The sequence below is a fragment of the Barbus barbus genome (genome assembly GCF_936440315.1).
Source record: "Barbus barbus genome assembly, chromosome: 30".
NCBI lineage: Eukaryota > Metazoa > Chordata > Actinopteri > Cypriniformes > Cyprinidae > Barbus > Barbus barbus.
In genome coordinates, this window is record NC_136758.1 from 25,800,701 (window position 1) to 25,825,716 (window position 25,016).

The window sequence follows — 25,016 nt, forward strand, 5'->3', positions numbered from 1 at the left end:
TTTATGAAGCGACGGGAATACTTTTTGTACGCAAAGAATTCAACAATTCTTCTCCGTGACACCGTAGCGCCATTTTGGAGAATATCCGCTGAACGCAAACTGTGTATGCTCTTCTGTGTCAGCAGAAACACAAGGATATGTTTTCTGTGCATTTACGCTTTGATTTGAACGAAAATAGCGCATCCTTGAGTTGCGGCAAACACAGAAGAGCGTACGCAGTTTGCGTTCAGCGGATATTCTTCAAAATGGCGCTACGGTGTCGTGGAGATGAATTGTTGAAAAAAAATAGTTATTTTTATTTTCTTTGCATACAAAAAGCATTCTTTTGGAACAACATGGGTGTTAGTGATTAATGACAAAATTTTGGGGTGGAGTAACTCTTTAAAAGTACAGCAAAAAGCATTGGAAAATATCATTACAATTTAAAGTAGCATTTTTTTATTTGAATATATTTTAAAATGCAATTTATTCCTGTGATGCAAAGGTGAATTATCAGCATCATTACTCCAGTCTTAGTCTCAAGTTTGCTAGTTATGTTGTTATTTTTATTATGTTAAAAACAGTGATTTTTTTTCCAGAATTGTTTGATAAATACTGTAGAATTTCAAACAGCATTTATTTGAAATCGAAACCTTTTGTTACATCATAAATGTGTTTAATTTAAATTTAATGTGTGCTTGCTGAATGAAAGTAATAATTTCTTTAAAAAAAAAAAATCTTACTGGCATCAAACTGAACGATCACCATATTTATATAAAAAAGCATTTATATTGCCTTTGTCTATTTCCCTGTGAATATGTCAATGCTTCACCATGAAAAATAAATTTGCATTTACAGTTTATTTTTGTTAGAGTTTTATCTCCCTGCACAGATTGTAGTTTCAGTCTTTCTGTGATCGCAAGTTTGAATGCTACGTGGCACTTCTGGTTGAAGTGTAATGTGAGAGGGAGAAATTAGGCAAGGAGAGATAATCATGAAATTAGAGATAAAGACCCCTCATAAACTGACACTTTACTAATGCTTGTTTAAACATTTCAATATGAACCTAACAATAACTTTATACAGTAGCTCTGTACTCTTACTGTATATCAATTATTCATTAAACTGCATCATTTTTTCACATTTACATTTACATTTATTCATTTAGCTGACGCTTTTATCCAAAGCGACTTACAATTGCTATATATGTCAGAGGTCGCACGCCTCTGGAGCAACTAGGGGGTTAAGTGTCTTGCTCAGGGACACATTGGTGTCTCACAGACCGAACCCGGGTCTCTCACACCAAAGGCATGTGTCTTATCCACTGCGCCATCACCACCCGTTTTCACATTTCATTAGATTCAAGACTCAGATTAGATTAAATTTTATTGTCACTGTGCAGAGTACAAGTACAGAGCCGATGAAATGCCGTTAGCATCTAACTGCATTAAGTTCACCATTTATTTATTCCTCTTCTTTTTGTCCTTTTCCAGCACAAACCTCCTTTTGAAGTCAACGACCTCTTTGAGGACATCAAGGATGGGGTGAAACTGCTGGCTCTGTTAGAGGTGCTGTCTGGACAGAGATTAGTAAGTGTTTCTGTGATGCAATATCTGCAGATTATCTCTCTGTGAAACCTCTGCTTTGAGCGCAGCAGCAGCTGGTGTGACAAAGTCTGTTTAATGCCAAGATGATGGGCTTGATAGAGTCCTTCCTTTCATTTCCACTCCTGATAAACCCCTCGTATTTCCCTGCAGCCATGCGAACAGGGCCGTCAACTCAAAAGGATCCACTGGGTGTCCAACATTGGCACAGCTCTTAAGTTCCTGGAGGGAAGGAAGGTAGGCGACCCCATGATCACTCCGGTTATCTCATCTGTCTTAATTATATGGTGATATTCTGTATAAAACTCCTAGCTGGGTCATTCCTGTTCTGCAGTACCTTTTAAAGTCTTTCTAGAAATGGATATAGCAGGCTGTCAGAAATATGCTCAGGTTAAGATCAGGCAAGGACAAGAAATGAACAGGATGGAAGTTAAAGCTAAAGTTAGTCATTGCTCAGTGAGGAATTGACATGAGGGCATCAACGTGAAAAATGAGCTTTCATATTTTCCTATCTTTTGAAATCTCATACTGATTGAGTAATTTGACCACTTATGATATATGTTTTAGAGTAACACAAACATCACAGAATCCATCGACAACGCTTGCTTTTATTTATCCACCAAACATGATGTCACTTCCATGTCATTAAAGAAATAGGGATTTTAGACATTATATGGAAGAAAAACATATATAAATTGATTGTCTATTATAATAATTTATTATTTTTATATTTAATACATATTATATAAAATAAAAAACTAATATGATTTCAGTTATATAAAAATAATTTTTATGCTTAACAACTGTGCATTTATTTGATTAAAAATACAGTAGAAATAATATGTTAAATATTACTTGTGTTTTCTATTTCAAATATTGTAAAATGTATATTGTAATTTATTCCTGTGATGCAAAGCTGAATTTTCAGCATCATTACTCCAGTCTTCAGTGTCACATGATAATTCAGAAATTATTCTAATATGCTGATTTGCTGCTCAAGAAACATTTCTTATTATTATCATTGTTGAAAATTGTTGTGCTGCTTAATATTTTTGTTGAAACCACGATATATGATTTTTTCAGGATTCGTCGATGAATAGAAAGTTCAAAAGAACAGCTTTTATTTGAAAATAGAAATCTTGTAACATTGTTAATGTATTTACTGTCACTTTTGATCAATTAAATGCATCCTTACTCATTAAAAGTGTTACCCCCCCATTTTTTTTTACTGATGTTAAATGAAATGCACAGTAAGAATGATCCAGCCATATCTGTTGTCTTATCAGTCTTATCTGATCATCGAATATGTTCATATGTCCCTGTCTGGCATCTGTCATCATACTTCACTTCTAACTGTGTCCTCTCTCTTAACATGTCTTGTCTCAGTCTGTGTACCGAGGTTCTCCGGTCAGTATTTCTCCTAGTCACAGTTCTCACAAACACCTCCTCTTGTTACGCATATCTGCATTTGATAATGCGTACCGTATGCAGCAAGCAACCCCATTATTTACTGATCTCTGCTGTAGCTGCTACTGGCTGAAAGAGCTGCAATTATTTTTAGAAAGCTTGTTTTTTCTACAGCATCTCTTGTGATGTCCGTGACTGGCTGACCATGACCAAATTGCTTTTTTCTTATTCACTCACATGTTCCTCATATACTCGTGCATTCATATTTGCTTATTCCCTAAGAAGTGAAAATATCTGACTACTTAATTTTATTCAATTCGACATGAAATCAAAATGGACACTGTTTACTTTCCTAATGCACGTTCTTGATGTTATTCTGCACGATTTATCAGCAGATAGGGCTGGTTTAGACTGGCTTGTTTAAACTGACCTCAGATTAGTGGTCGACCGATATTGTTTGTTTTGACAGCCGATGCCGATATCTTGGAAAGCAGGGTGGCCGATATAATTTTATTTAATGTTAATTAATACTTAAGAAATTTGAAAATGGATTCAAATATAAATGTGTCAAATAAACATACTTATACTTTAGAAGACAAAGTATCTTTCACAAATAAATAAATATTTAATAAAAATATAATTAAAAAGGAAGTAAACACTGTAACTAACAGGGCACTCAGTATTCTGGGAAGTTTGTGTGCATTGGGAATCATATTGTTCCAATAAAGCCAAGGTAACAGTCATTTTACATACAGCACACGGTGAAAATGACATTAATATGACAGTGGGCAAATGCATAAAGCGCAGCATAATTTGAAATCACGAGTTTAAAGTTTGTTCATGCAGGATACAAATGCACACTTCACAAGATCTCACAACTGGATTCGACTAAGTTTGCGAGGTTTGTGAAATTAAATGTCCATTAGTCATTCAAAGATTTGTTTTAATGATATAAATGCGTATTTACTGAATTCTGTCGGCAAACGAGAAAGTATTATAATGTTTGCCTTTCTGTTACTAATAATATAAAAGCAATCGTTTTTACTTATACTTTTTGTATACATTTAATTCCTTTGTTTAACAGTTTTATCTGATTATTAGACAGACTTCTATCCGTATCAGACAGAACTGCTAATGACGACAGCGAACTAGAGGGAGAATGTGAGCACTGTGTGCTCAGGTGCTCGCTTCTTCTTCTTCTTCTTAGTTTTATGGCGGATTGCAATCATGATTTATCAGTTGCATACTGCCACCTACTGTACTGGAGTATGCAGCATGGATTATATCTCAATGAATCTATTTAAATAATTTTTTTTTCCAAATTTTACCCCACTACTATCTAAATCCTATAATATACCCCTGTATCTGTCAGATATTCCACAACAGCATCCTGTGCATCTTTTACCCCTTCTCCTTTTGTTCCTAAAACACCCTCAAGGTTCCATTTTCTTCAAAATAAAAACCGTCAAAATAAAAGTACCTACCTAGAATGCATCGGCCAAACAGAAAAACATATCGGCCAAATGCCGATATTTGAAAAATGCCAAATATCGGCCGATATATCGGTCCACCACTACCTCAGATCTGTGGATAATATGTCTATTCATTGATAATTTAGTCATTTAACACTTTCTAACATAAGAAATATTTATTTTCCAGATCAAACTAGTCAATATCAATGCAACGGATATTGCTGATGGACGCCCGTCCATTGTCTTGGGGCTGATGTGGACCATTATCCTCTATTTCCAGGTAATGTTTGCCAATTATGATGGTAGGATCTGGAAAACTGTCATAGGTCTGTGTGTATTTGGGTTGTAACGATCTGTCCCCGGAACTTTTGCAGATTGAGGAGTTGACCAGTAATCTTACAGCCCTTCAGGCTTTATCCAGCAGTGCGTCTTCGGTGGACAGCATGGCCAGCTCAGAGACGGGAAGCCCACCTATGAAACGCAAAGTGATGACAAAGTTTCAGGGCAATGCCAAAAAAGCCCTGCTCAGATGGGTCCAAAGCACAGCAACCAAGTAAACACGAGCTCTACTGAGGCTTTATACTTATCATTTGAAATTGACATGTCAACCAACAAGAATTGTGTATAAATCTGGCCTAATTTGTTAGTAAGGCTTCTAATGAGATGTAATTTCTTCTCTCGAGGCGTCTTGGGATTGAAGTTAAAGACTTTGGTCCTAGTTGGCGTAGCGGTGTGGCCTTCCATTCTGTTATTCATGCCATTCGGCCGGAGCTTGTGGACATGGACATCGTGAGAAAAAGAAGTAACCGTGAGAACCTTGAAGAGGCCTTCAGCGTGGCAGAGAACGAACTGGGAATACCGCGTTTATTAGATCCTGAAGGTACTGATATGACTACATTTTCTCCAAAATCTCTCCAGTTAACTTACAAAATAGTACCATGATATTACCATGGTCAAATGTAGTCCAAAAAACATGGTAGTACCATGGTATTACCATGTTTTTTGGACATGGGAATACCATGTTTTGTAGACATGTACAATGCCATTATTTTAAATTACCTTGGATAAAAAATGTTTACGTTACTTGAAAAAATTCTTACTGAAAAGTGAAAACATTAACTGAAATAAAACTTAAAATAAAAAAAATTCAGCTGGCTGCCAAGGCAAAAATTCTCATTTTCGTTAGTTTAACTTGTACTAAAACAACTAAAACTAAAACTGAAAAAAAAAAAAAAAAAACTATACAGATATATTTAAAGGAAAAAAAAAAAACACAAAAACACACAACAAAATTACTAAAATTACTAAAAAAAATTTTTTTAATGAAAACTAAAATTATAAAATAACATTTTAAAAAGCATTTAAAATATTACTAAAAACTGAAATAATATGTGACCCTGGAGCACAAAACCAGTCTTAAGTCGCTGGGGTATATTTGTAGCAATAGCCAAAAATACATTGCATGGGTCAAAATTATCAATTTTTCTTTTATGCCAAAAATCATTAGGATATTAAGTAAATATCATGTTTATTAGATTAGTAATATGCATGGCTAAGAACTTCATTTGGACAACTTTAAAGGTGATTTTCTCAATATTTTGATTTTTTTGCACCCTCAGATTCCAGATATTCAAATATTAGTATCTCGGCCAAATATTGTCCTATCCCAACAAACCATATATCAAAGATAATTTATTCAGCTTTCAGATGATGTAGAAATCTCAATTTTGAAAAATTTACTCTTAAGACTGGTTTTGTGGTCCAGGGTCACATATAATAATAGTAATAGTCTAGTATAGTATGTGGTGTAGTATAGTTTATGGTTTAACCTTCTGATACCATGAATGTACTGCCAGCACTAATGTTGTGTGGCTAATAATGTAGATTCAGTCAGTGATCTGTTGTGCTTTTGAAGAGCCACTCATTTGTTTTGAGTTTGATGTGAATAGACACTGCTTAATTATACTGGAGAGCGACCATTATCAAGCCTCATTATAGACAGACGCTGTTATAGTTTGTAGGTCATGCATGACATCAGGCCAGATCAGATAGAGACTAGCATGACATCATGGTGTGATCTGGCAGAAGCCCTTTGAAGAGGTTATAAAAAGCCTAATTTGGCTCTTCAGGTCAGTGGATCATCTAATATGACAGTCACCTGATGATGCACTGTAACACTCAAACAAAAACTAAATGCATGCATTGATACATAAACAGCACAATGATAATATCTCAAGGATTTCCATTTGCGAGGTTCAGACCTATAACTTTGTTTTCTTGCAGATGTGGATGTGGACAAGCCTGATGAGAAATCCATAATGACATACGTAGCTCAGTTCCTGAAGCACTACCCAGATCCCCACCAGTCCGAGACAGATGGACAGCAAGAGGAGGTACGCTTTAGTGCTTATGCTCATGTATAAGCTAAAAATACACTAGCCGCTTGCTGTTGTTATTTAATGCAGTCACTGCTGTAGTGCTTCCTCATCAGTCACTAACAATTGCTGTAGTCCATCACAATGTGGAATCCATTCAGGAATCATTTTACTCTAGAATCACGCCCATAGTGCATTGCTCTGTGTGCTCACTCTGTCTCTCTGTCTGTATCACTTGCCATGCGCATTCGTAGTTGGTTCGTTCCATTCCTACATTCGCTCTCTCTATCCCAGCTCTACAGGTAAGAGTCGATTATGTCTCATCTGCATGAGGTTCATTTAGTGTATGGGACATTCTCAAGAAACGATGACATATGTGCTAGAAACTTTTAGGAAACATTATTACAACATAGTTACTGTAAATTACAGAAACATACATATGCTTTTAATAAAATACAATGGAAAATTTATCATATAAATACTTTGAGTAATTGTCAATAAATCACACTGTATAATTGAAAATAGTATTAATAACCCATGATACTGAGGGTTTTGTTTAAAACATGTTACATTTAAAATGATTTGGGGTTAAATATCTGTGCAAACATTTAAAATAATATTTATATTAAATAAGTTTTAGTCCGAAAGCATCATTGCACACACATTTTTTTTTACTTTTTAAAATGTATTTTTTTTGTTAAAGGGAGAAATGCCACAGCATAAGAACATAAAGTGCATGAACAACAAATATTTTTATTTATACATATTGATATTTACAAAATATAAACATTTTAAAAACTAGGCAGTGGAAGCATAATATTTTTGTTTATATTTTTGTGTTGTTAAAGTTATGATAGATTTTTTTATTATATATATTTATTTAATTATAATATAATTAATTAATTCTATATAAATTTATCCTTTTTAAAATTCTCATTAAAATAAAATGGAAAATTAGCAAATATACTATACATTGACAGATGAAGAGCAAACATTTCACAATAAAAACAAGCTATTTACAATTTTGTTTTGCGGTATACACTTAACTACACTAAAGTCTTGTTAATTATCTGAGTAGTAAGTTCTGGAGACACATACAGTATAGCAGACTAATGTCACCGTTTGCTGAGAATGGCCTGTCGGCGGTGGATACTCTCTGCTTATTTCCTCTCTTTCTCTGGCTTTTATCTTGCTAACGTCTTGAATGTGTTGTGTTTGCATCTCTTGATGTGCCTTTGCTCTCCTGGACAGTATGATCCACAAGATATAGAGCTAATGCTTGAGGTATGTGTATATTAATACATAGGATCATAACAGCACCGTATTATGTGTAACAAACTACAAAATAGTGGAGATCTTCACTCTTCTTTGGGATTGGACTCTATCCTCTTTTTCATTGTTTCACACTGCTGTGTTACCTGCTTTGGGTTCTTGTTAAAAGGGTTTCTTGCTGAATACCTGCTAAGCGAGTGATAAATCATTGTTTCTTTCTGTCTGATGCGCACAGCGAGAGGAACGCAAGATGCTGAGGGAGGTGAAGATCTGGCTGGATCAGCTAGAGAGAGATATACTGCATGCACAGGGATCTGAAGAGAGTCTAACCGACAAATATCAGGTGAACAAGACAACGTTCCATGAACTTTAGGCTGTTTTTGCTGCTTTTAAGATTTCAATATGCAAATGAGGTCTGTTATGTTTGGCTAAACTCTATGCATTTGAATTGAGTTGTGAGTTTGCTATCAGGTCAGATGTAATTATATCTCCTCCATCCTTCTTTTTTGACTGCAGGCTTTTAAGAGTTTCCGTGTACAGTATGAGATGAGAAAGAAACAGATCGAGTCTCTCCTGCAACCCGTACACAGGGACGGCAAACTCTCAGTGGACCAGGCCGTGGTTAAACAGGCCTGGGATCATGTGTCTGTCAGGGTACGTGCTTCACCAAATGTAATTAAAGTGTTTGCTCACCCAAAAATTAAAACTCTGTCATCATTTACTCAACTTACACATTATCACGTATGTGAAAAGAGATGTTTTGTGCCATTTTTATGCATTGAAAATGAATGGACAATATTTTGCACCAAAGATGACAGATAAAGCACCATAAGTTGTCCATACGGCTTGTGCTCTATATTCCAAGAATTATGAAGTTTTATGATAGCTTTGTGTGAGGAACAGACTGACATTCCTCATCATTGCAGCTCTTGTAGAATCTCAAGTTTTGTCCGTGATATTAAATGGCTTTGTTGTTGTTGTGTGTGCCATATAACTCGTTTTACAAATACAGTAATCACATAACTGTCATCTCAAGATAAAAGTCACGAAAAGTCAATTAAGTATCTCTAAGAATTATAAAAAGTCATGATCTTTATTAAAATTAATATTTAATAGTAATAAAATATATATACAGGTTTGTTAAATGGGTAAATGTTATATCTTTACATAAGTTCATTAACTGCATTAGGGACAAGGAGTTTTTGTGGACATTCTTATAGAACTTCAAGTGGATTCATTTAGGCAAATTAATACTTCAACTTAAGCTGGAGATTGTAAATATCTTTTTTGTACATCAGTCCACTATTATGTTGATTATGTTTTAAAATAGTTTTTACTTCAGAGTTCAACTCTGAACTGTTGCTGCTGTGCTTCTCTAGCTGTCATTAGCTGTAATGAAGTGTGAATTGGAGCGTAGACCGTGGATACAGGGTTCATTACTGAGGAAAGAGGACAGACACACAGAGACGGTTTTGTTTAATGGAACAGAGAAGTCCACAGAGCTAACACTGCAATTTGGCCAGACACTTGACAGCTTGAAGGGTCCTCACAGACAGCGAACAGCTTTCAAAACAGATCTCTCCTTTTGATATTTGCGATGCTTTTGTTTTGTGCAGCTCTTAGACTGGCACATCCATCTGGATAAATCTTTGCCGGGCCCTCTGGGAGTGATCGGAGCCTGGCTGCATCGGGCAGAACTTTCCCTGAGAGAAGACATTCCCATTCAACAGGCCCACGAAGAGACGGCCAACATCATCCACAGAAAACTGGAACAGCACAAGGTAGGTGCAAGAACTTTTTTTCTTTCTTAAGGGAATTGCTATAATCACTGTGCTGCTAAAATTAAAAACAATGTCTTCGCCTTCTGTGCAGGAGGTTTTGAAGAATTTGGAAGGACACCGACAGACATTTCAACAGATTCACAGAGACCGATCAGTAAACGGCGTCCCGGTTCCACCAGACCAGCTTCAGGACATGGCAGAAAGGTTAAATCTGATGACCTTAAGTTTCATTTAACTGTTTAAAGGCGACATGAAATGGCATTTGCAATGCATTTAAAGTATGTTATGTGATCTACAATCACATACATAACAATGGCAATTTAAAGTATTAAACAACTGTACTGTATAAAACAACTGTTTGTGCTATAGACTTGAATGGATGACGAACTTAGCCATATTTAGAGCCATCAAATGACTGACTTGAGACGCCTAGCAGCCATTCAGAACAGCTTAGCAACTACCTAGACCACACCAGGCAGCCACATAGCGAGCACCCCAGACAATCACATAGCAACACCCTAGCAACCACTCAGAACACCCCAGACAGTCACATTGCAACACCCTAGCAACCACCCAGAACACCCTAGACAACCACATAGCAACACCAGACAATCACATAGCAATGCCCTAGCAACCACCCAGAACATCCCAGACAATCACATATCAGCTCCCTGACAACCACCCAGAATGTCCCAGACAATGACATAGCAACACCCTAGCAACCACTCCTCAGACAACCCCATAGCAACACCCTAGCAACCACCCAGAACACCCCAGGCAACCACTTTGCAACACCCTGACAACCACCCAGAACACCCCAGACAATCACATATCAACACCCTGACAACCACCCAGAACACCCCAGACAATCACATATCAACACCCTGACAACCACCCAGAACACCCCAGACAATCACATATCAACACCCTGACAACCACCCAGAACACCCCAGACAATCACATATCAACACCCTGATAAGCACCCAGAACACCCCAGACAATCACATATCAACACTCTGACAACCACCCAGAACACCCCAGGCAACCACTTTGCAACACCCTGACAACCACCCAGAACACCCCAGACAATCACATATCAACACCCTGACAACCACCCAGAACACCCCAGACAATCACATATCAACACCCTGACAACCACCCAGAACGCCCCAGACAATCACATATCAACACCCTGACAACCACCCAGAACGCCCCAGACAATCACATATCAACACCCTGACAACCACCCAGAACACCCCAGACAATCACATATCAACACCCTGATAAGCACCCAGAACACCCCAGACAATGACATATCAACACCCTGACAACCACCCAGAACGCCCCAGACAATCACATATCAACACCCTGACAACCACCCAGAACGCCCCAGACAATCACATATCAACACCCTGACAACCACCCAGAACGCCCCAGACAATCACATATCAACACCCTGACAACCACCCAGAACACCCCAGACAATCACATATCAACACCCTGACAACCACCCAGAACGCCCCAGACAATCACATATCAACACCCTGACAACCACCCAGAACGCCCCAGACAATCACATATCAACACCCTGACAACCACCCAGAACACCCCAGACAATCACATATCAACACCCTGATAAGCACCCAGAACGCCCCAGACAATCACATATCAACACCCTGACAACCACCCAGAACGCCCCAGACAATCACATATCAACACCCTGACAACCACCCAGAACACCCCAGACAATCACATATCAACACCCTGATAAGCACCCAGAACGCCCCAGACAATGACATAGCATATTAACTATTAACATAGCATATTAACACAGCATATTATATTAACTTTAATGTTGACGTTATAGACTGTAATTATAGAAGCTACAAGCTCAAAATCCCAAATCCCTTGAGTTACTGTTATACTGTTATATCTAATATGTCATGTTTCTGCAGGTTTAATTTTGTGTCCACGTCATCTCATGTCCATCTGATTAAGTTTGAGTTCTGGGAGATGAAGTACCGTCTCATGGCGTTTCTCATGCTGGCCGAGTCAAAGCTCAAATCCTGGATCATTAAATATGGCCGTCGGGACTCAGTGGAGCTTCTTCTGCAAAATTATATTGTACGTCCTCCAGCGTATTTAATAAACTCTTTTAATCTGCTTTATAAAAACTGATTTGGCTGACATATCATGAAACATCTTCCCATTACTGTCCTCTTTTACACACAGGCGTTCATTGAAGGCCATAAGTTCTTTGAGCAATATGAAACCACGTTCCAGACTCTGAAACAAGCTGCAGACTCCTACTTGAAATCTGGGGCTTCAGGTAAGATACATCACACTTTAATGCATTATTCCCCTGAGGCTGGAGATTCATGCAGCTTTTTATAATCGTTCCCTGGCAGCGATTCTGAACTGTAGCAGCTGAAATGAGCCTATTGCTTTGTGATCAGGCAGCCTCATTCTGTCACACGTTCTTGAAACATCATTAAATGGTAAAATAAGTGCTGTGGAGTAATATTATTTCTTAGAAAATTATATTAGAAACGCTCAATCTGATGGGATTCTTTGACATTGTGTGGTAATATTAATGTAAATACTAAATATATACTGGGTGAATGCATAGAATGTATTGAATATATGTGACCCTGGACCACAAAACCAGTCATAAGGGTCAATTTTTCGAAATTGAGATTTATACATCATCTGAGAGTTAATTAAATAAGCTTTCCACTGATGTATAGGTGATGTCACTGATGTCAGGATAGGACAATATTTGAAAATCGCCTTTAAAGTTTTCCAGATGTTCTTAGCAATGCATATTACTAATCAAAAATTAAGTTTTGATATATTTACAGTAGGAAATTTACAAAATATCTTCATGGAACTTGATCTTTACTTAACCTCCTAATGATTTTTGGCATAAAAGAAAAATCAATAATTTTGACCCATACAATGTATTTTTGGCTATTGTTACAAATATACCCCAGCGACTTAAGACTGGTTTTGTGCTCCAGGGTCACATATTTGCATTAGTTCCACTTTAGCACAATCAATTCATTATATCTTTAGTGTGACTTCAGTACAATTAATGTACATGAAGTACAAAATTAGTTGTCCCAATTTAGCAGACTTTAAGTATACCAGTTTAGTTTACCAAAAGTACAATTGCAGGTTATTTTTTATTAACCACATAAATATGTAAATGTATTTGTAGTATACTTAGCATGGAATAAATGTTTTTCAAATACTTTTTAGTATGTTTATTTTTCACTAGGTTGTTTAGATCAAATGGTTGTTCTTGAAGGGTGTAACATCACAAAACCATGATTTCATTTCTGCTAACCCCTCCTGTCAGTTCACTTAGAGTAGCTGATAGTCTAATCCACAACATTGGGCATCTTCCAGACTCTGGGGAGTGATTTGTGTGTCTTGTGCAACTCAACAATATTTTCAATATTCAGTGTGCAAGACTCTGTTATTCATGATGTGATTTGCCTTCAGCTGAGGAGGTAGAAGGGGTGAATAAGTTTCTGAGCGATGCCACAGCGCAGTGGAAGAACCTGTCAGTGGAGGTGCGGAGCGTCCGCAGCATGCTGGAGGAAGTGATCTGCAACTGGGAGAAATACAGCAACGCAGTGGCCAGCCTGCAAGCCTGGCTGGAGGATGCTGAGAAGATGCTCAACCAGTCAGAGAGCGACAAACGGGTGCGTTGAAAAGTTTGAGACTTTCAGATGAAATGCTGTTGAATGAAAACTGTTGTGTATAAACCGTGTGAATTCTTCTGCAGGAGTTTTTCCGGAATCTTCCACACTGGATTCAGCAGCACATGGACATGAATGATGCTGGAAACTTTCTGATTGAGACGTGCGATGAGACTGTGTCTCGAGAACTGAAACAGCAGTTGCTTCTTCTCAACGGCAGATGGAGAGAGCTGTTTGTCAAAGTCAAACATGTAAGACTACACTACACATCAAGCATTTTGATTTTATCCCTGAAGTCAGGGTTTCTTTCGCCCAACACAGTCATAATTTCGTTTTTCGTGATTATTTTCCTTTTTCTGACCTTCACTGACAGTCTGTTGCTTCTGTACCTGTTATGAAATAATGTCAATATTCATATTGGTGTAAACATAATTCTGGTGACATTTTTTTTCTTAGTATGCAAGAGCAGATGAAGTGGACAAACTGAGAAAAGATTATGACGATGGGATCGAAGCTTTAAAGGCATTTATTGACACGGCCAACGAGAGGATGAACACTCCAGTTCAAGTTTCATTTCTGAATATACGGACATATCTACAAGACGTTGAGGTAATCAAAGTTCACAAAGCTGGTTTTCTGGAATACTTGGTACTTATTGGTCAATCGCAGCATAAACCACATTAGAGGGATAAAAACTCTTGAATTTCCAATGTCGAGCAGTTGACTTTATATCGAATGACTACTGACTACTGTTTTAAAAGTTTGGAATCTGAAACAATTAAAAAAAAAAAAAGTCTCTGCACATCAACGCTGCATTTTTTTAAAATCCAAAATATATAGTAAAAAAATAAAATGTTGAAATATTATTACAATTTAAAATATTTTTTTTTTTCAACTATATTTTAAAATGTAATGAATTCCTGTGACGTAAAGCTGAATTTTCATTACTCCAGTTTTCAGTGTCTCAACATCCTTCAGAAATCATTCTAATACGCTCATTTGCTTCTCAAGAATCATTTCTTATTATTATCGATGTTGAAAAAGTTGTGCTGCTTAATATGTTTGTGGAAATCGTGATACATTTTCGGTATTTTCAGTATTTATGTTTTTAATTAATAGAAAGAACAGCATTTATTTGAAATAGTAAACCTTTGTTACAATATAAATGTCTTTGCTGCCACTTTTGATCAGTTTAAATGCATCCTTGCCTTCCTAATTTCTTAAAAATAAAATCTTACTGTCACCAATGGTTTTGAATGGTTGTAATATGTGAATTTATACAATTATCCATTCAGTTTATATAAAAAAGATTAATGATGTTTATTGATGCATCAGCTAGAGATTCTGTAAAACTCATTTCTCACAGGACATCAAGCACAAAGTGCCGTCCATGGAGGCGGCGTACAAGACGGCCACACGTAATGCACAGCAGCTGACCAAAGACCTCACCGAGGAGGAGATCGCACAGATGCTGGCTACCATGGCAGCCATCAAGGATGACATCAGCAAGGTGCCTGCCCTGTATTTTCCCTCATGAACTGCCACATTAATCCATAATCACGCCGTCTCACATTATGACCTCAATGTCTCGTTTAGATAAGAGAGAGAGCTCTACCCCTGCTGAGGGACTCCCAGGCCATGCTACCTCCATTAGAGGAGATGGAGAAGCATATCACTGGGTTCTACCAGTCGCTGGAGAAGGCGAGCCGCATCACTTCCTCCCGGGACTCCGAGGCTCCAGGAGACTTCAAGCAGAAGTGTCAGGTGACTAAAGGACTGTGGGTTGCACTCAAGGGTGGCGTGACAATGAGATTTTTGGGTTATGATAATGTTAGCTCAATGAATGATGCTTTTAAAAAATAATCATAATATATCATTCAGTACTGAAATACAGCAGTTAACCAGGGTTATTATAGTACTAAAACTAAAGCCATGAAATTACATGTTCGTTACTTGAAATAAAATGAATGTTAACTGAAATTGTGTTGTGTATTTAAAAAAAAAAAGCCAAGGCATTCATTTAATTTAACTTGATGCATTAAAAAAACTAAAAGACTGCAACATAATGTAACCAATAAAATATTATATTAAATAAAAATAAAATAAATAAATGTAGAAATAAAATTATTTAAATTATATAAACATATTAAGAAAATTCTAAATTTTTAAATGAAAATAGAACAATAGACAAAAACAAATTCATAATATTAATAAAAACTATAATAGTATCTCAATAAAACTAAAATTACACTGGATAAAACTCTTCTGTGTAATTCAAATATTTTGTGTCAAGTCAAAATGTTTATTCAGGAGTCAAAATATTTTAGGGAATGATGAAAATTATCCAATAGTTTTGGTCCCAAAATTGTTTTGTCTGGACAGGCTTTAAGATTTTATGAACACACAATATTTAAAAATGTATTTGCCATTAATTCTATCTCTTTGTATTTTTTCTATTTACACAATCATCAGGAGCTAGTGACATATCAACAGAGCTGTAAAAAGTGTCTGTCAGTGATTGATAAAAACCATCAGATCATTCTGAGATCACTGGACACCACCAAGAACCTAAAACACCTGGACACGTCACTGCTAGAGAGGAGAATCTCAGAGCTTCAGGCCTCTTCACAGGTGGGAACTGCACCATCGGAAGATGTCTCATATGCAAGACTGAGAAATGTTTAATGCTAAAATGTATGACTAAAGATTGCAAACTATGGTATCTTGGTAAATCAGAGCAAAGGAACAAACGTAATGTCCGCACACTGAATTGACTGCTCCATAAAAATATATACTTTATTGCAACGTTTCGACCATCGGGTCTTCGTCAGGCACAAATAACACTGAGGTACAACTCTTTTATTTTTATGGAGCAGTCAACTAAGTGTGCGGACATGTTCCTTTGCTATAATTAAAAAATGTTTGTCCTGCACCTGAGCCCTATTTGGGTTTGTGGGATGTGCGCAACTTTTTTATGCTTTGGATCTTGGTAAAGCAGAGCAGAGTTTGTGATCTCTTCTGAAACTTTATAGCAGATACAGTAGAACGACAATCTGAGAATCAGGAGAGTTAGGCAGAATCCATTTGATCTCATTGATCAATTTTGGAGAAACAATTGTGATAAATTAAACCCCATTTGTAATTTTTCTTTTATAAATGTTCATTGTTGTACTGTATGTTTTATCTCAAAAAGGGCATGGTAAAAGAAACCACAGAATGGAAGAGGCATGTGGAGGCGAACAGCAGCCTGATGAAGAGATTTGAGGAGTCTCGTGTGGAGCTGGAGAAGGTTCTGAAAATAGCTCGCAGCTCCATGACTGAGAGAGGAAACCCAGAGGACCTTCTGAAAAAGCACACTGTGAGAAATTAAACCCAACTGTCTATTCTAGTGCTCGGCAAATAGGCCAAAAGCAGAGTTTGAACTGTTTTCGATCTCCAGAAGGAAATGTATTCAGAGTAATTTCAAAGCTGAAATGATTTTGTAACATTTCTATTGAATGTCCCGCAGGAGTTCTTTGGGCAGCTGGATCAGAGAGTTCTCAATGCCTTTCTGAAAGCCTGTGATGAACTCACAGATATACTACCAGAGCAAGAACAGCAGAATCTGCAGGAAACAGTCAGGAAACTGCACAAACAATGGAAGGTCAGAGAACACTTACAGCAGGGATACTCAAATTTGGCTCATGATATCCACTTTCCTGCAGAGTTTAGCTCTAACCCTAATCAAACACACCTGAGCATGCTAATCAGTGTCTTCAGGATCATTAGAAAATCACAGGTAGGTGACTTTGATCAGGATTGGTGCTAAACTCTGTAGGAAAGTGGATCTCGCGAGCCAGATTTGAGTATCACTGGCTTACAGTATTACAGTCTCACCTCACAATACCAACCATTTCTATAGCATTTCAAAAGGCTACTAATAATGCTATTAAAAAATCTGCTTATTTTTAGTTGTTATTAAATTATTTTCTTATATTTTAATAATAATCGTAATAATATTTTTAAATTGATCATAATTATTATTATTATGATTATTATTAAATACATAAATATATTATTATTATTATTAGTGCTGTCAAATGATTAATCGCGATTGATCGCATCCAAAATAAAAGTTTTTGTTAACATAATGAGTGTGTACTGTGTATATTTATTATGTATATATAAATACAAACACATGCATGTATATATTTGAGAAAAATTTTATGTTTATATATCAAATATATTTATATATAATATAAAAAATTATAATATAAATGTATATACATGTAAATATTTTCAAAAATATATACTGTATGTGTGTATTTATGTATGCATAATAAATAAATAAACAGTACACACACATATATTATGTAAACAAAAACTATTATTTTGGATGCGGTTCATCGCAATTTTTATTGTTTTAACTGTTCATGTATATCAAACTGTTTTTAATTTATTTTGTAGCAACAGTTACATAAGCACTTATATATAATGATATAAATAAATAAATAAATACTGAATTACTTCCAAATTAAGGAAAGAATGTAAGTAAAGAAAGAAGCAAACAAATATAAAATAAAATATCTAATTACACTTCAAGGATTGCACTATATTCTGTTACTTTAGCTACAGGATTCATGCATTAACATGCATTAAAGTTATTATTAAAATAATTATGTTTTGATTGGCTCCCTCCTATTTCATTTATATATACTCTATAATATAATTGGGCTGTTAATGTGTGCTTTTAACACTTGAAGTTGTAAATGGTAATTTTTAAAACTGAATTAATGCAAAACCTTCCATTTTTAAGTAATTTAATTTGGTAATTTAAATAAAAAAAAAGCACTTTGCAAGATGCATTGAACTGTGCCCACAATATGAAAATGCATCTTTTCTGCAGGACGTCCAAACAGAGGTTCCCTCTCACCTGCTGCATCTGAAGGTGGAGCTGGAGAAGAGTCGTCTGATGGCGTCAGTGCAGGAGTGTCAGGCTGAGCTGGCCCGTGAGAACCGCAGTTTGCCCAGCATGGGCAGCGAGAGGTTAATCAAAGAGCACAGGGTGAGAGCCACCAGCATTACACCCCTCTAGAAGCACTCTTTCTGTCCTTCGAAATAGGGAATGCTTATAATGATTTTTTTTGTAGATGTTTTTTAAGGAAAAGGGTCCTCAGGCTCTTTGTGAGAAGCGATTACAGCATATGGAGGAGCTGTGCTCGAAGCTTCCAGAGAGCGAACAAGCCCGGCAAACTTTAGAGAGCGCCAGGACAGCGTTTGCAGAGGTCAAAGAGGATATTGACAGCACACATCAGAAACTAATGCAGCACCCGGACAAATTGAAGGAGTTTAATTCCAGGTAAACCTTTGGTCCTTTGAATATTGAATTTTATTTGGTTAGAAAATTAATATTCAGTAATATTATCGACCTAACTGTGCTATTGGATAAGAACAAAATTTGATCTGAATTAAGCTGGATTATGACACTAATTTAGCAACATCTACATCTGAATTGAATCAATATTGAATGGATTTGAGCTGAATAATCACACTATTGTCTTCTGTAAAGCTGTTTATTGCTCAATTAAGCTTATTTCATAATTGCATGAAATATTGAACTGAACTGAATCAACATAGAACTGAACTGAGCTGAATAATGATACTGTTACCTGCTGTCAAGCTGCTTTATTGTTGAATTGTATTCGCTTCATAACTATTGAACTTTGCAACATTTCCACTTTATCAAAACTGAACTAAATTGAGTTGAATAATGACACTATTGTCATTTTTGAGCTGCTTTTCAGCTGAAATTGTATTTGATGAATTTTAGTGCATTAATACTGGTGTTTTCTGTGAAGGTGCTTTGAAACAATCTGTATTCTATAAAGTGCCATTTAAATAAATGTGACTTAACTATTGTATGTGTTGCATGTAAAATCACTGCTGATATAAATACATTTTAATTTATAGAATATTGACAGTATAATTATATTTTGTGTGTGTTTGCAGGTTCTCTGAACTCTCTGCTTGGGTTACATCGAAGGAAAGTCAACTCAGACTTCTGCGAAACAGAGCCGGAGACTCCAGCAAGCTTGGACAGGTCAAATCCACCATTGAGGTGAGAAACAAAGATGAAGTGGGAAGAAACTGAATGTGAAAGCTGTGTGAAATCTTGATTGATCGTCCCTTCATGATTTGCAGAGTCTGAGAAACGATGCTGAACTGCAGGAGGGGAACGTGAGCTGGTTGAAGACACGTTTGGCCGCTCTGATAGAGGTTTGCACAGAGAGTGATGCTCAGAGACAGGGAGCTGCTCTCAGCAAACTCTCCAATGACTTTAAAGGTCTCCTCACATCCCTTTCTGAGGTAAGACATACTCATTTATGAACCATGAATCAAAATCACCTGCAATATGGGTAAATTCCAATGTAAATCAGCTGCTTGCTGATATCTTTATATTTGATAAAAAAAATATAAATTTTCTATATTAAGTATATATGAAATATATATATAACTTAGATATAAATTGTATATAATACATTTTATATAATATATTAATATAATATAATACACAATCATATATTTTATAGTTTCTGTATATTTTGAAGCTGGAGGTGATATGTGATATATAGACACACACAGACACACACATACACACAGAGAGATAGAAAAGGTAGATAGATAGATGGATAGATGGATAGATAGATAGATAGATAGATAGATAGATAGATCATTTAACTAAATTAAGCCGAATTATGACACTTCATGTTACACATGAAGTTGTATTTGTTTCATAATTTCAGTATTTTGCAACATTAATCCTGCTATTTTAATATTTTATATAATATTTTATATTTCTTATGTCACATAAGAAAATATCAATGTAAATCATCTGTTAGCTGCTATGTATAAAGTAAATTAGTCCATCAGTTATTACATTCAGAGTTTTTTAAAAGTATTTTCTTTGGATTAAACTACTTTTTGATGAGATTATGTAGTTTTGTAAGCACTTAATGGTTTCTAATTTACTTTTACATGACTATTTTCCACCCTCTTAGAATTAAACTGGCTGTTTTTGCTACTGTGCCTTGACATCAATGTCTTTCCTGTGTTATGATGCTTTTACTATATTAATCACAGATTGTATGTGTGTGTTGTGACAGTCAGAGAAGGTCGTGCTGGCGGTGAGCGACTGTGTGCAGTTCAGAGAGGAGGTGAAAACTACACTGGAAGAGTTGACCCAGGGTCAGCAGGAGCTGCAGTCAGAGACCAGCAAGATTCTGGACTCTGAGTCCATCAGAGAAGCCCAACAACTGCTGCTGCTTCATCAGGTCCCACTCTCACTGAATGAATCGCAACCCTGATATATCATAGATAGCTGAAAATCATATTTATATCTAACATTCATGTGCTTTCCTAATGTGCAGCAACAACTCAAGCGTCTCCGGCTGAAGAGGAAGGAAATGCAAGAGCAGATAAACCGTGGACAGCAGCTGCAGGTAGAGGAGGGTCTGGAGGAGAGCCTACAGGAAGACCTGCAGAAACTAGAGGCTACCCTGAGCAAAATGGATCAAAGCACAGAGTCACAGGAAAAGAACCTGGAGGTGAGAATGGTTAAGTCAAGTCAAATAAAATAAATATAATAATAGAATTATGTATTTTAGATGTTATGCACAGGTACAGCTCAAAAAATTAGAATATCGTGAATTCTTATTTCCAAAAGTGAAACTTCATTACATGTAAAGTAAAACATTTCAAAAGTTTTTTTTGTTTTAATTTTGATGATTAGAGCTTACAGTTCATGGATGTCAAAAGTCCAGTATCTCAAAATATTAGAATATTTACATTTGAGTTTCAATAAATGACCATCCCTAATTTGGGGTATCTCTTGTTCTTTGAAACCACAATAATGGGGAAGACTGCTGACTTGGCAATGATCCAGAAGATGAACATTGACGCCCTCCACAAAGAGGCTAAGTCGCAGAGGGTCATTACTGAATGGTGTTTACAGAGTGCTGTATCAAAGCATATTAATTGCAAAGTTGACTGGAAGGACGAAATTGGATAGGAAAAGTTGCACAAGCAACAGGGATGACCACAAGCTTGAGAATACTGTCAAGCAAAGCTGATTCAAACACTTGGGAGAGCTTCACAAGGAGTGAACTGAAGCTGGAGTGAGTGCATCAAGAGTCACCACGCTCAGATGTCTTCAGGAAAAGGGCTACCAAGCCACTTCTGAACCAGAGACAACGTCAGAAGCATCTTACCTGGCCTGTGGAGAAAAAGAACTGGACTGTTGCTCAGTGGTCCAAAGCCCTCTTTTCAGATGAAAGTAAATTTTGCATTTCATTTGGAACTCAAGGTCCCAGAATGTGGAGGAAGAGTGGAGAGGCACAGAATCCATGTTGCTTGAAGTCCAGTGTGAAGTTTCCACAGTCAGTGATGATTTGGGCTACCATGTCATCTGCTGGTGTTGGTCCATTGTGTTTTCTGAAGTCCACAGTCATCTACCAGGAAATTGTAGAGCACTTCATGCTTCCTTCTGCTGACAAGCTTGGAGATGCTGATTTCATTTTCCAGCAGGACTTGGCACCTGCCCACACTGTCAAAGGTACCAAAAGCTGGTTCAATGACCATGGTGTTACTGTGCTTGACTGGCCAGCAAACTCACCTGACCTGAACCCCTAGAGAATCTATGGGGTATTGTCAAGAGGAAGATGAGAGATACCAGACCCAACAATGCAGATGACCTGAAGGCCGCTATCAAAGCAATACAGGCTGATTGCCTCCATGCCACGCCGCATTGATGCAGTAATTCATGCAGAAGGAGGCCCAACCAAGTATTGAGTGCATAGAAATAGACATACATTTCAGAAGCCAGACATTCCTGTTTAAAATATCCTTTTTTTTATTGATCTTATGTAATATTCTAATTCTAAGAGACACTGAATTTTGGGTTTTCATAATCTGTAAGCCATAATCATCAAAATTTCAAGAAATAAAGGCTTGAAATATTTCACGTGTAATGAATCTATATAATATATGGGTTTCACTTTCTGAAATGAGTGACAAAAAATATTTGCCTTTTTCATGATATTCAAATGTTTTGAGATGTACCTGTATATGTTACAGAACCTGGAGGTGAGAATGTTTAAGTCAAATTATATTTAATTTACTATATTAAATTTATATAATGTGTTTTGAATGCAGTTTCACCTTGATATTTTATTGATTTTTATTTAATTTTTTATTAAGCAGATAAATTATTTTTTGACTTTGAAACAATGTTTGTTTCTGTTGTCAGGTGACTTTAGCTGCTTGGCAGGAGTTTGACGGTCAGCAGGCAGCAGTGAGGGAGTTTGTGGGTAAAGTGCGATCGGTCACAGAGAGAGAGATGAACTTCAGCAGTCCAGACAGTCTCAGCGCAGAACTGGAGCAGGCCAAGGTGCGAATAACACTTGATCACCAACAGCTCGGTGTAATGAATCACCTTTAATTAAACATGAGCGTCTTTATTTTGAAAACAGAAGAGCTGCAAGAGTTTTTACAACCAAAATCCTCATTAGGAAATCTTCTCTGCCCATACACTGAATGAGCCTCATTACAAGCCATTGTAAAATAGCCGATATACACACAACTGTAAATTAACTACAGGCTTTTGTTTTGAAATGGTTTGTAATCATTTGGTTTATTCTGCCTAACAAAAAAACAAAACAATTCCACAGACATTTTCACTTCATCTGTTGCTATTGTTCCTGCAGGAACTCCTGAAACAGTGTGAAGCAGAGGCTAGACAGGTGAACACTCTTCACAAGAGGGCCACAGAGATCCATTTGGGCCCCAAAAATCAGTCTCTGCTCCAGGATCAAGCACGTGCTCTGAGTGAACAAGTGGACAAAGTTGAGACTGGCCTCAAGCGAGAGTAATACTCTACTTTATTTAATAGATTTTACACTAAGAGTTTTAAGACAAATGTATTAAACATAATCTGTGAATTCATTTTGAACCCATAAGGCCGTTTTTTGATTACTATATCATTTTTCAGTGTGACGACTTTGGAGGGGATGAAAGATCAGTGGGATACTTTCGGGAGTGAGTTTGAAACATTTTCCACATGGATAACGGAGAGAGAAAGAGAAATGGATGCATTGAAAACCTCCAGCGCACCTTTGGACCAGCAGATCTGTACCGTAAAGGTATGAAAATAAATATATCATTAAAAACGTAAACATGTCTTTTGAAATGTATGAAATGACTACATGGCTTCTGTATTTATTTAAAAGCTTTTCTATTACTCTATAAAAAATATATAATTTATTTAATTGAAAATGTTCTATATATTTTACGTTATTAAATTTTTTTTATTCATAACTTCAAGAAACTTGACAGTACGTGTAATAATTTTATTGATATAAATTATTATAAATTGATTAAAGTTTATAATTAATGTGGTATTCTTTAATTTAGTATTTTTGGATTTTTTTATTAATATCTTTTATATTTCTAATTGCATATCTTGTCAGTTAATGTCACTAAACATTTAATTGTTGCTTTAATTTTATTTCATGTGTTAAGTTACATATTTATTTTGCGTATGTGTGGTCCTCCTTTTATAAACTGAAAAGCTTATATTATGCTTGTAGTATTTTTTAAAATTCTTTATCAGATTAACTATTTCAATAAAATGCAATTTTCCATATAAACTCCCACTGACATTGCAGTATTTCATCTCTTATATTCTGGTGGACAGACAATCAGAGAAGGTCTGCAGGAGAGGTCACAGGTCCCGTCCAATCTGGAGGAGAAATCTCAAGCGCTGGTCCAGTTTATGTCATCTGGCGAATCTGCACGAATCAAAGCCCGTCTCACACAGATTGGCAGATACTGGGAGGAGCTTAAGGAGAGTGTGGAACATCTGAATGGACAGTTAGAAGAAAGCTCCTCCCACCAGACCAAGTTCAATGCCAACCTTCAAAAGGTGCGTTTCAACATTCTGTTTACTGCAGTCTTACTGAAGTCTTATGTTGTCTAATGACATCACATTCTTTTAAAAGGTACAATCAGAGGTTGAAGATATCCAGAAGAAACTTGATAGCCCTGTCACCTCCTGCGTATCTTCATCCGAGACCTACAAAACTCTACAGAGTCACATGGTATGATAACTGCATGATCATTCCTCATTAATTTGCAGCAGTTCAGCCTGAATATTGTTTTTTTTTTATGGTTTTCAGGATATGTTCCAGTCCCTGGAAAAGCTGAAGGCCACGCTGCTGTCCCTGTCTGCTGGCGCCCGCAGGCTCAGCGAGAGAGAGAAGGCCGAGAGAGCCGTGGCGGCCCTGCAGCAAAGTTACGAGCAGTGTTTAAAACAGGCCAAGGAAAAACAGAACCAAATGGAGAGCCTTCTGTCACACTGGCAAAAGTATGTTTTCTGTCTCTGTTG

General features: G+C 36.6%; 1 protein-coding gene across 1 annotated transcript in view; it reads left to right on the top strand.

Annotated features, from left to right (window-relative positions):
• LOC306850736 (nesprin-1-like) overlaps positions 1–25,016 on the top strand; it is a gene marked incomplete at its 5' end in the record, with an annotated part of 105,341 nt that overhangs the window by 12,232 nt on the left and 68,093 nt on the right. Inside the window, 32 exons of the mRNA XM_079386574.1 lie at positions 1,473–1,568; positions 1,737–1,820; positions 4,650–4,742; positions 4,837–5,015; positions 5,146–5,342; positions 6,746–6,855; positions 8,345–8,452; positions 8,626–8,763; positions 9,726–9,890; positions 9,982–10,094; positions 11,846–12,014; positions 12,123–12,219; positions 13,398–13,600; positions 13,684–13,848; positions 14,054–14,206; positions 14,964–15,107; positions 15,194–15,361; positions 16,070–16,228; positions 16,791–16,955; positions 17,106–17,240; positions 18,483–18,641; positions 18,727–18,935; positions 19,586–19,694; positions 19,778–19,942; positions 20,740–20,907; positions 21,004–21,180; positions 22,881–23,021; positions 23,338–23,498; positions 23,622–23,772; positions 24,327–24,554; positions 24,631–24,729; positions 24,808–24,995. Of these exons, the coding sequence (XP_079242700.1) occupies positions 1,473–1,568; positions 1,737–1,820; positions 4,650–4,742; positions 4,837–5,015; positions 5,146–5,342; positions 6,746–6,855; positions 8,345–8,452; positions 8,626–8,763; positions 9,726–9,890; positions 9,982–10,094; positions 11,846–12,014; positions 12,123–12,219; positions 13,398–13,600; positions 13,684–13,848; positions 14,054–14,206; positions 14,964–15,107; positions 15,194–15,361; positions 16,070–16,228; positions 16,791–16,955; positions 17,106–17,240; positions 18,483–18,641; positions 18,727–18,935; positions 19,586–19,694; positions 19,778–19,942; positions 20,740–20,907; positions 21,004–21,180; positions 22,881–23,021; positions 23,338–23,498; positions 23,622–23,772; positions 24,327–24,554; positions 24,631–24,729; positions 24,808–24,995 (4,796 nt within the window). The remainder of the gene's footprint in view (positions 1–1,472; positions 1,569–1,736; positions 1,821–4,649; positions 4,743–4,836; positions 5,016–5,145; positions 5,343–6,745; positions 6,856–8,344; positions 8,453–8,625; positions 8,764–9,725; positions 9,891–9,981; positions 10,095–11,845; positions 12,015–12,122; positions 12,220–13,397; positions 13,601–13,683; positions 13,849–14,053; positions 14,207–14,963; positions 15,108–15,193; positions 15,362–16,069; positions 16,229–16,790; positions 16,956–17,105; positions 17,241–18,482; positions 18,642–18,726; positions 18,936–19,585; positions 19,695–19,777; positions 19,943–20,739; positions 20,908–21,003; positions 21,181–22,880; positions 23,022–23,337; positions 23,499–23,621; positions 23,773–24,326; positions 24,555–24,630; positions 24,730–24,807; positions 24,996–25,016) is intronic.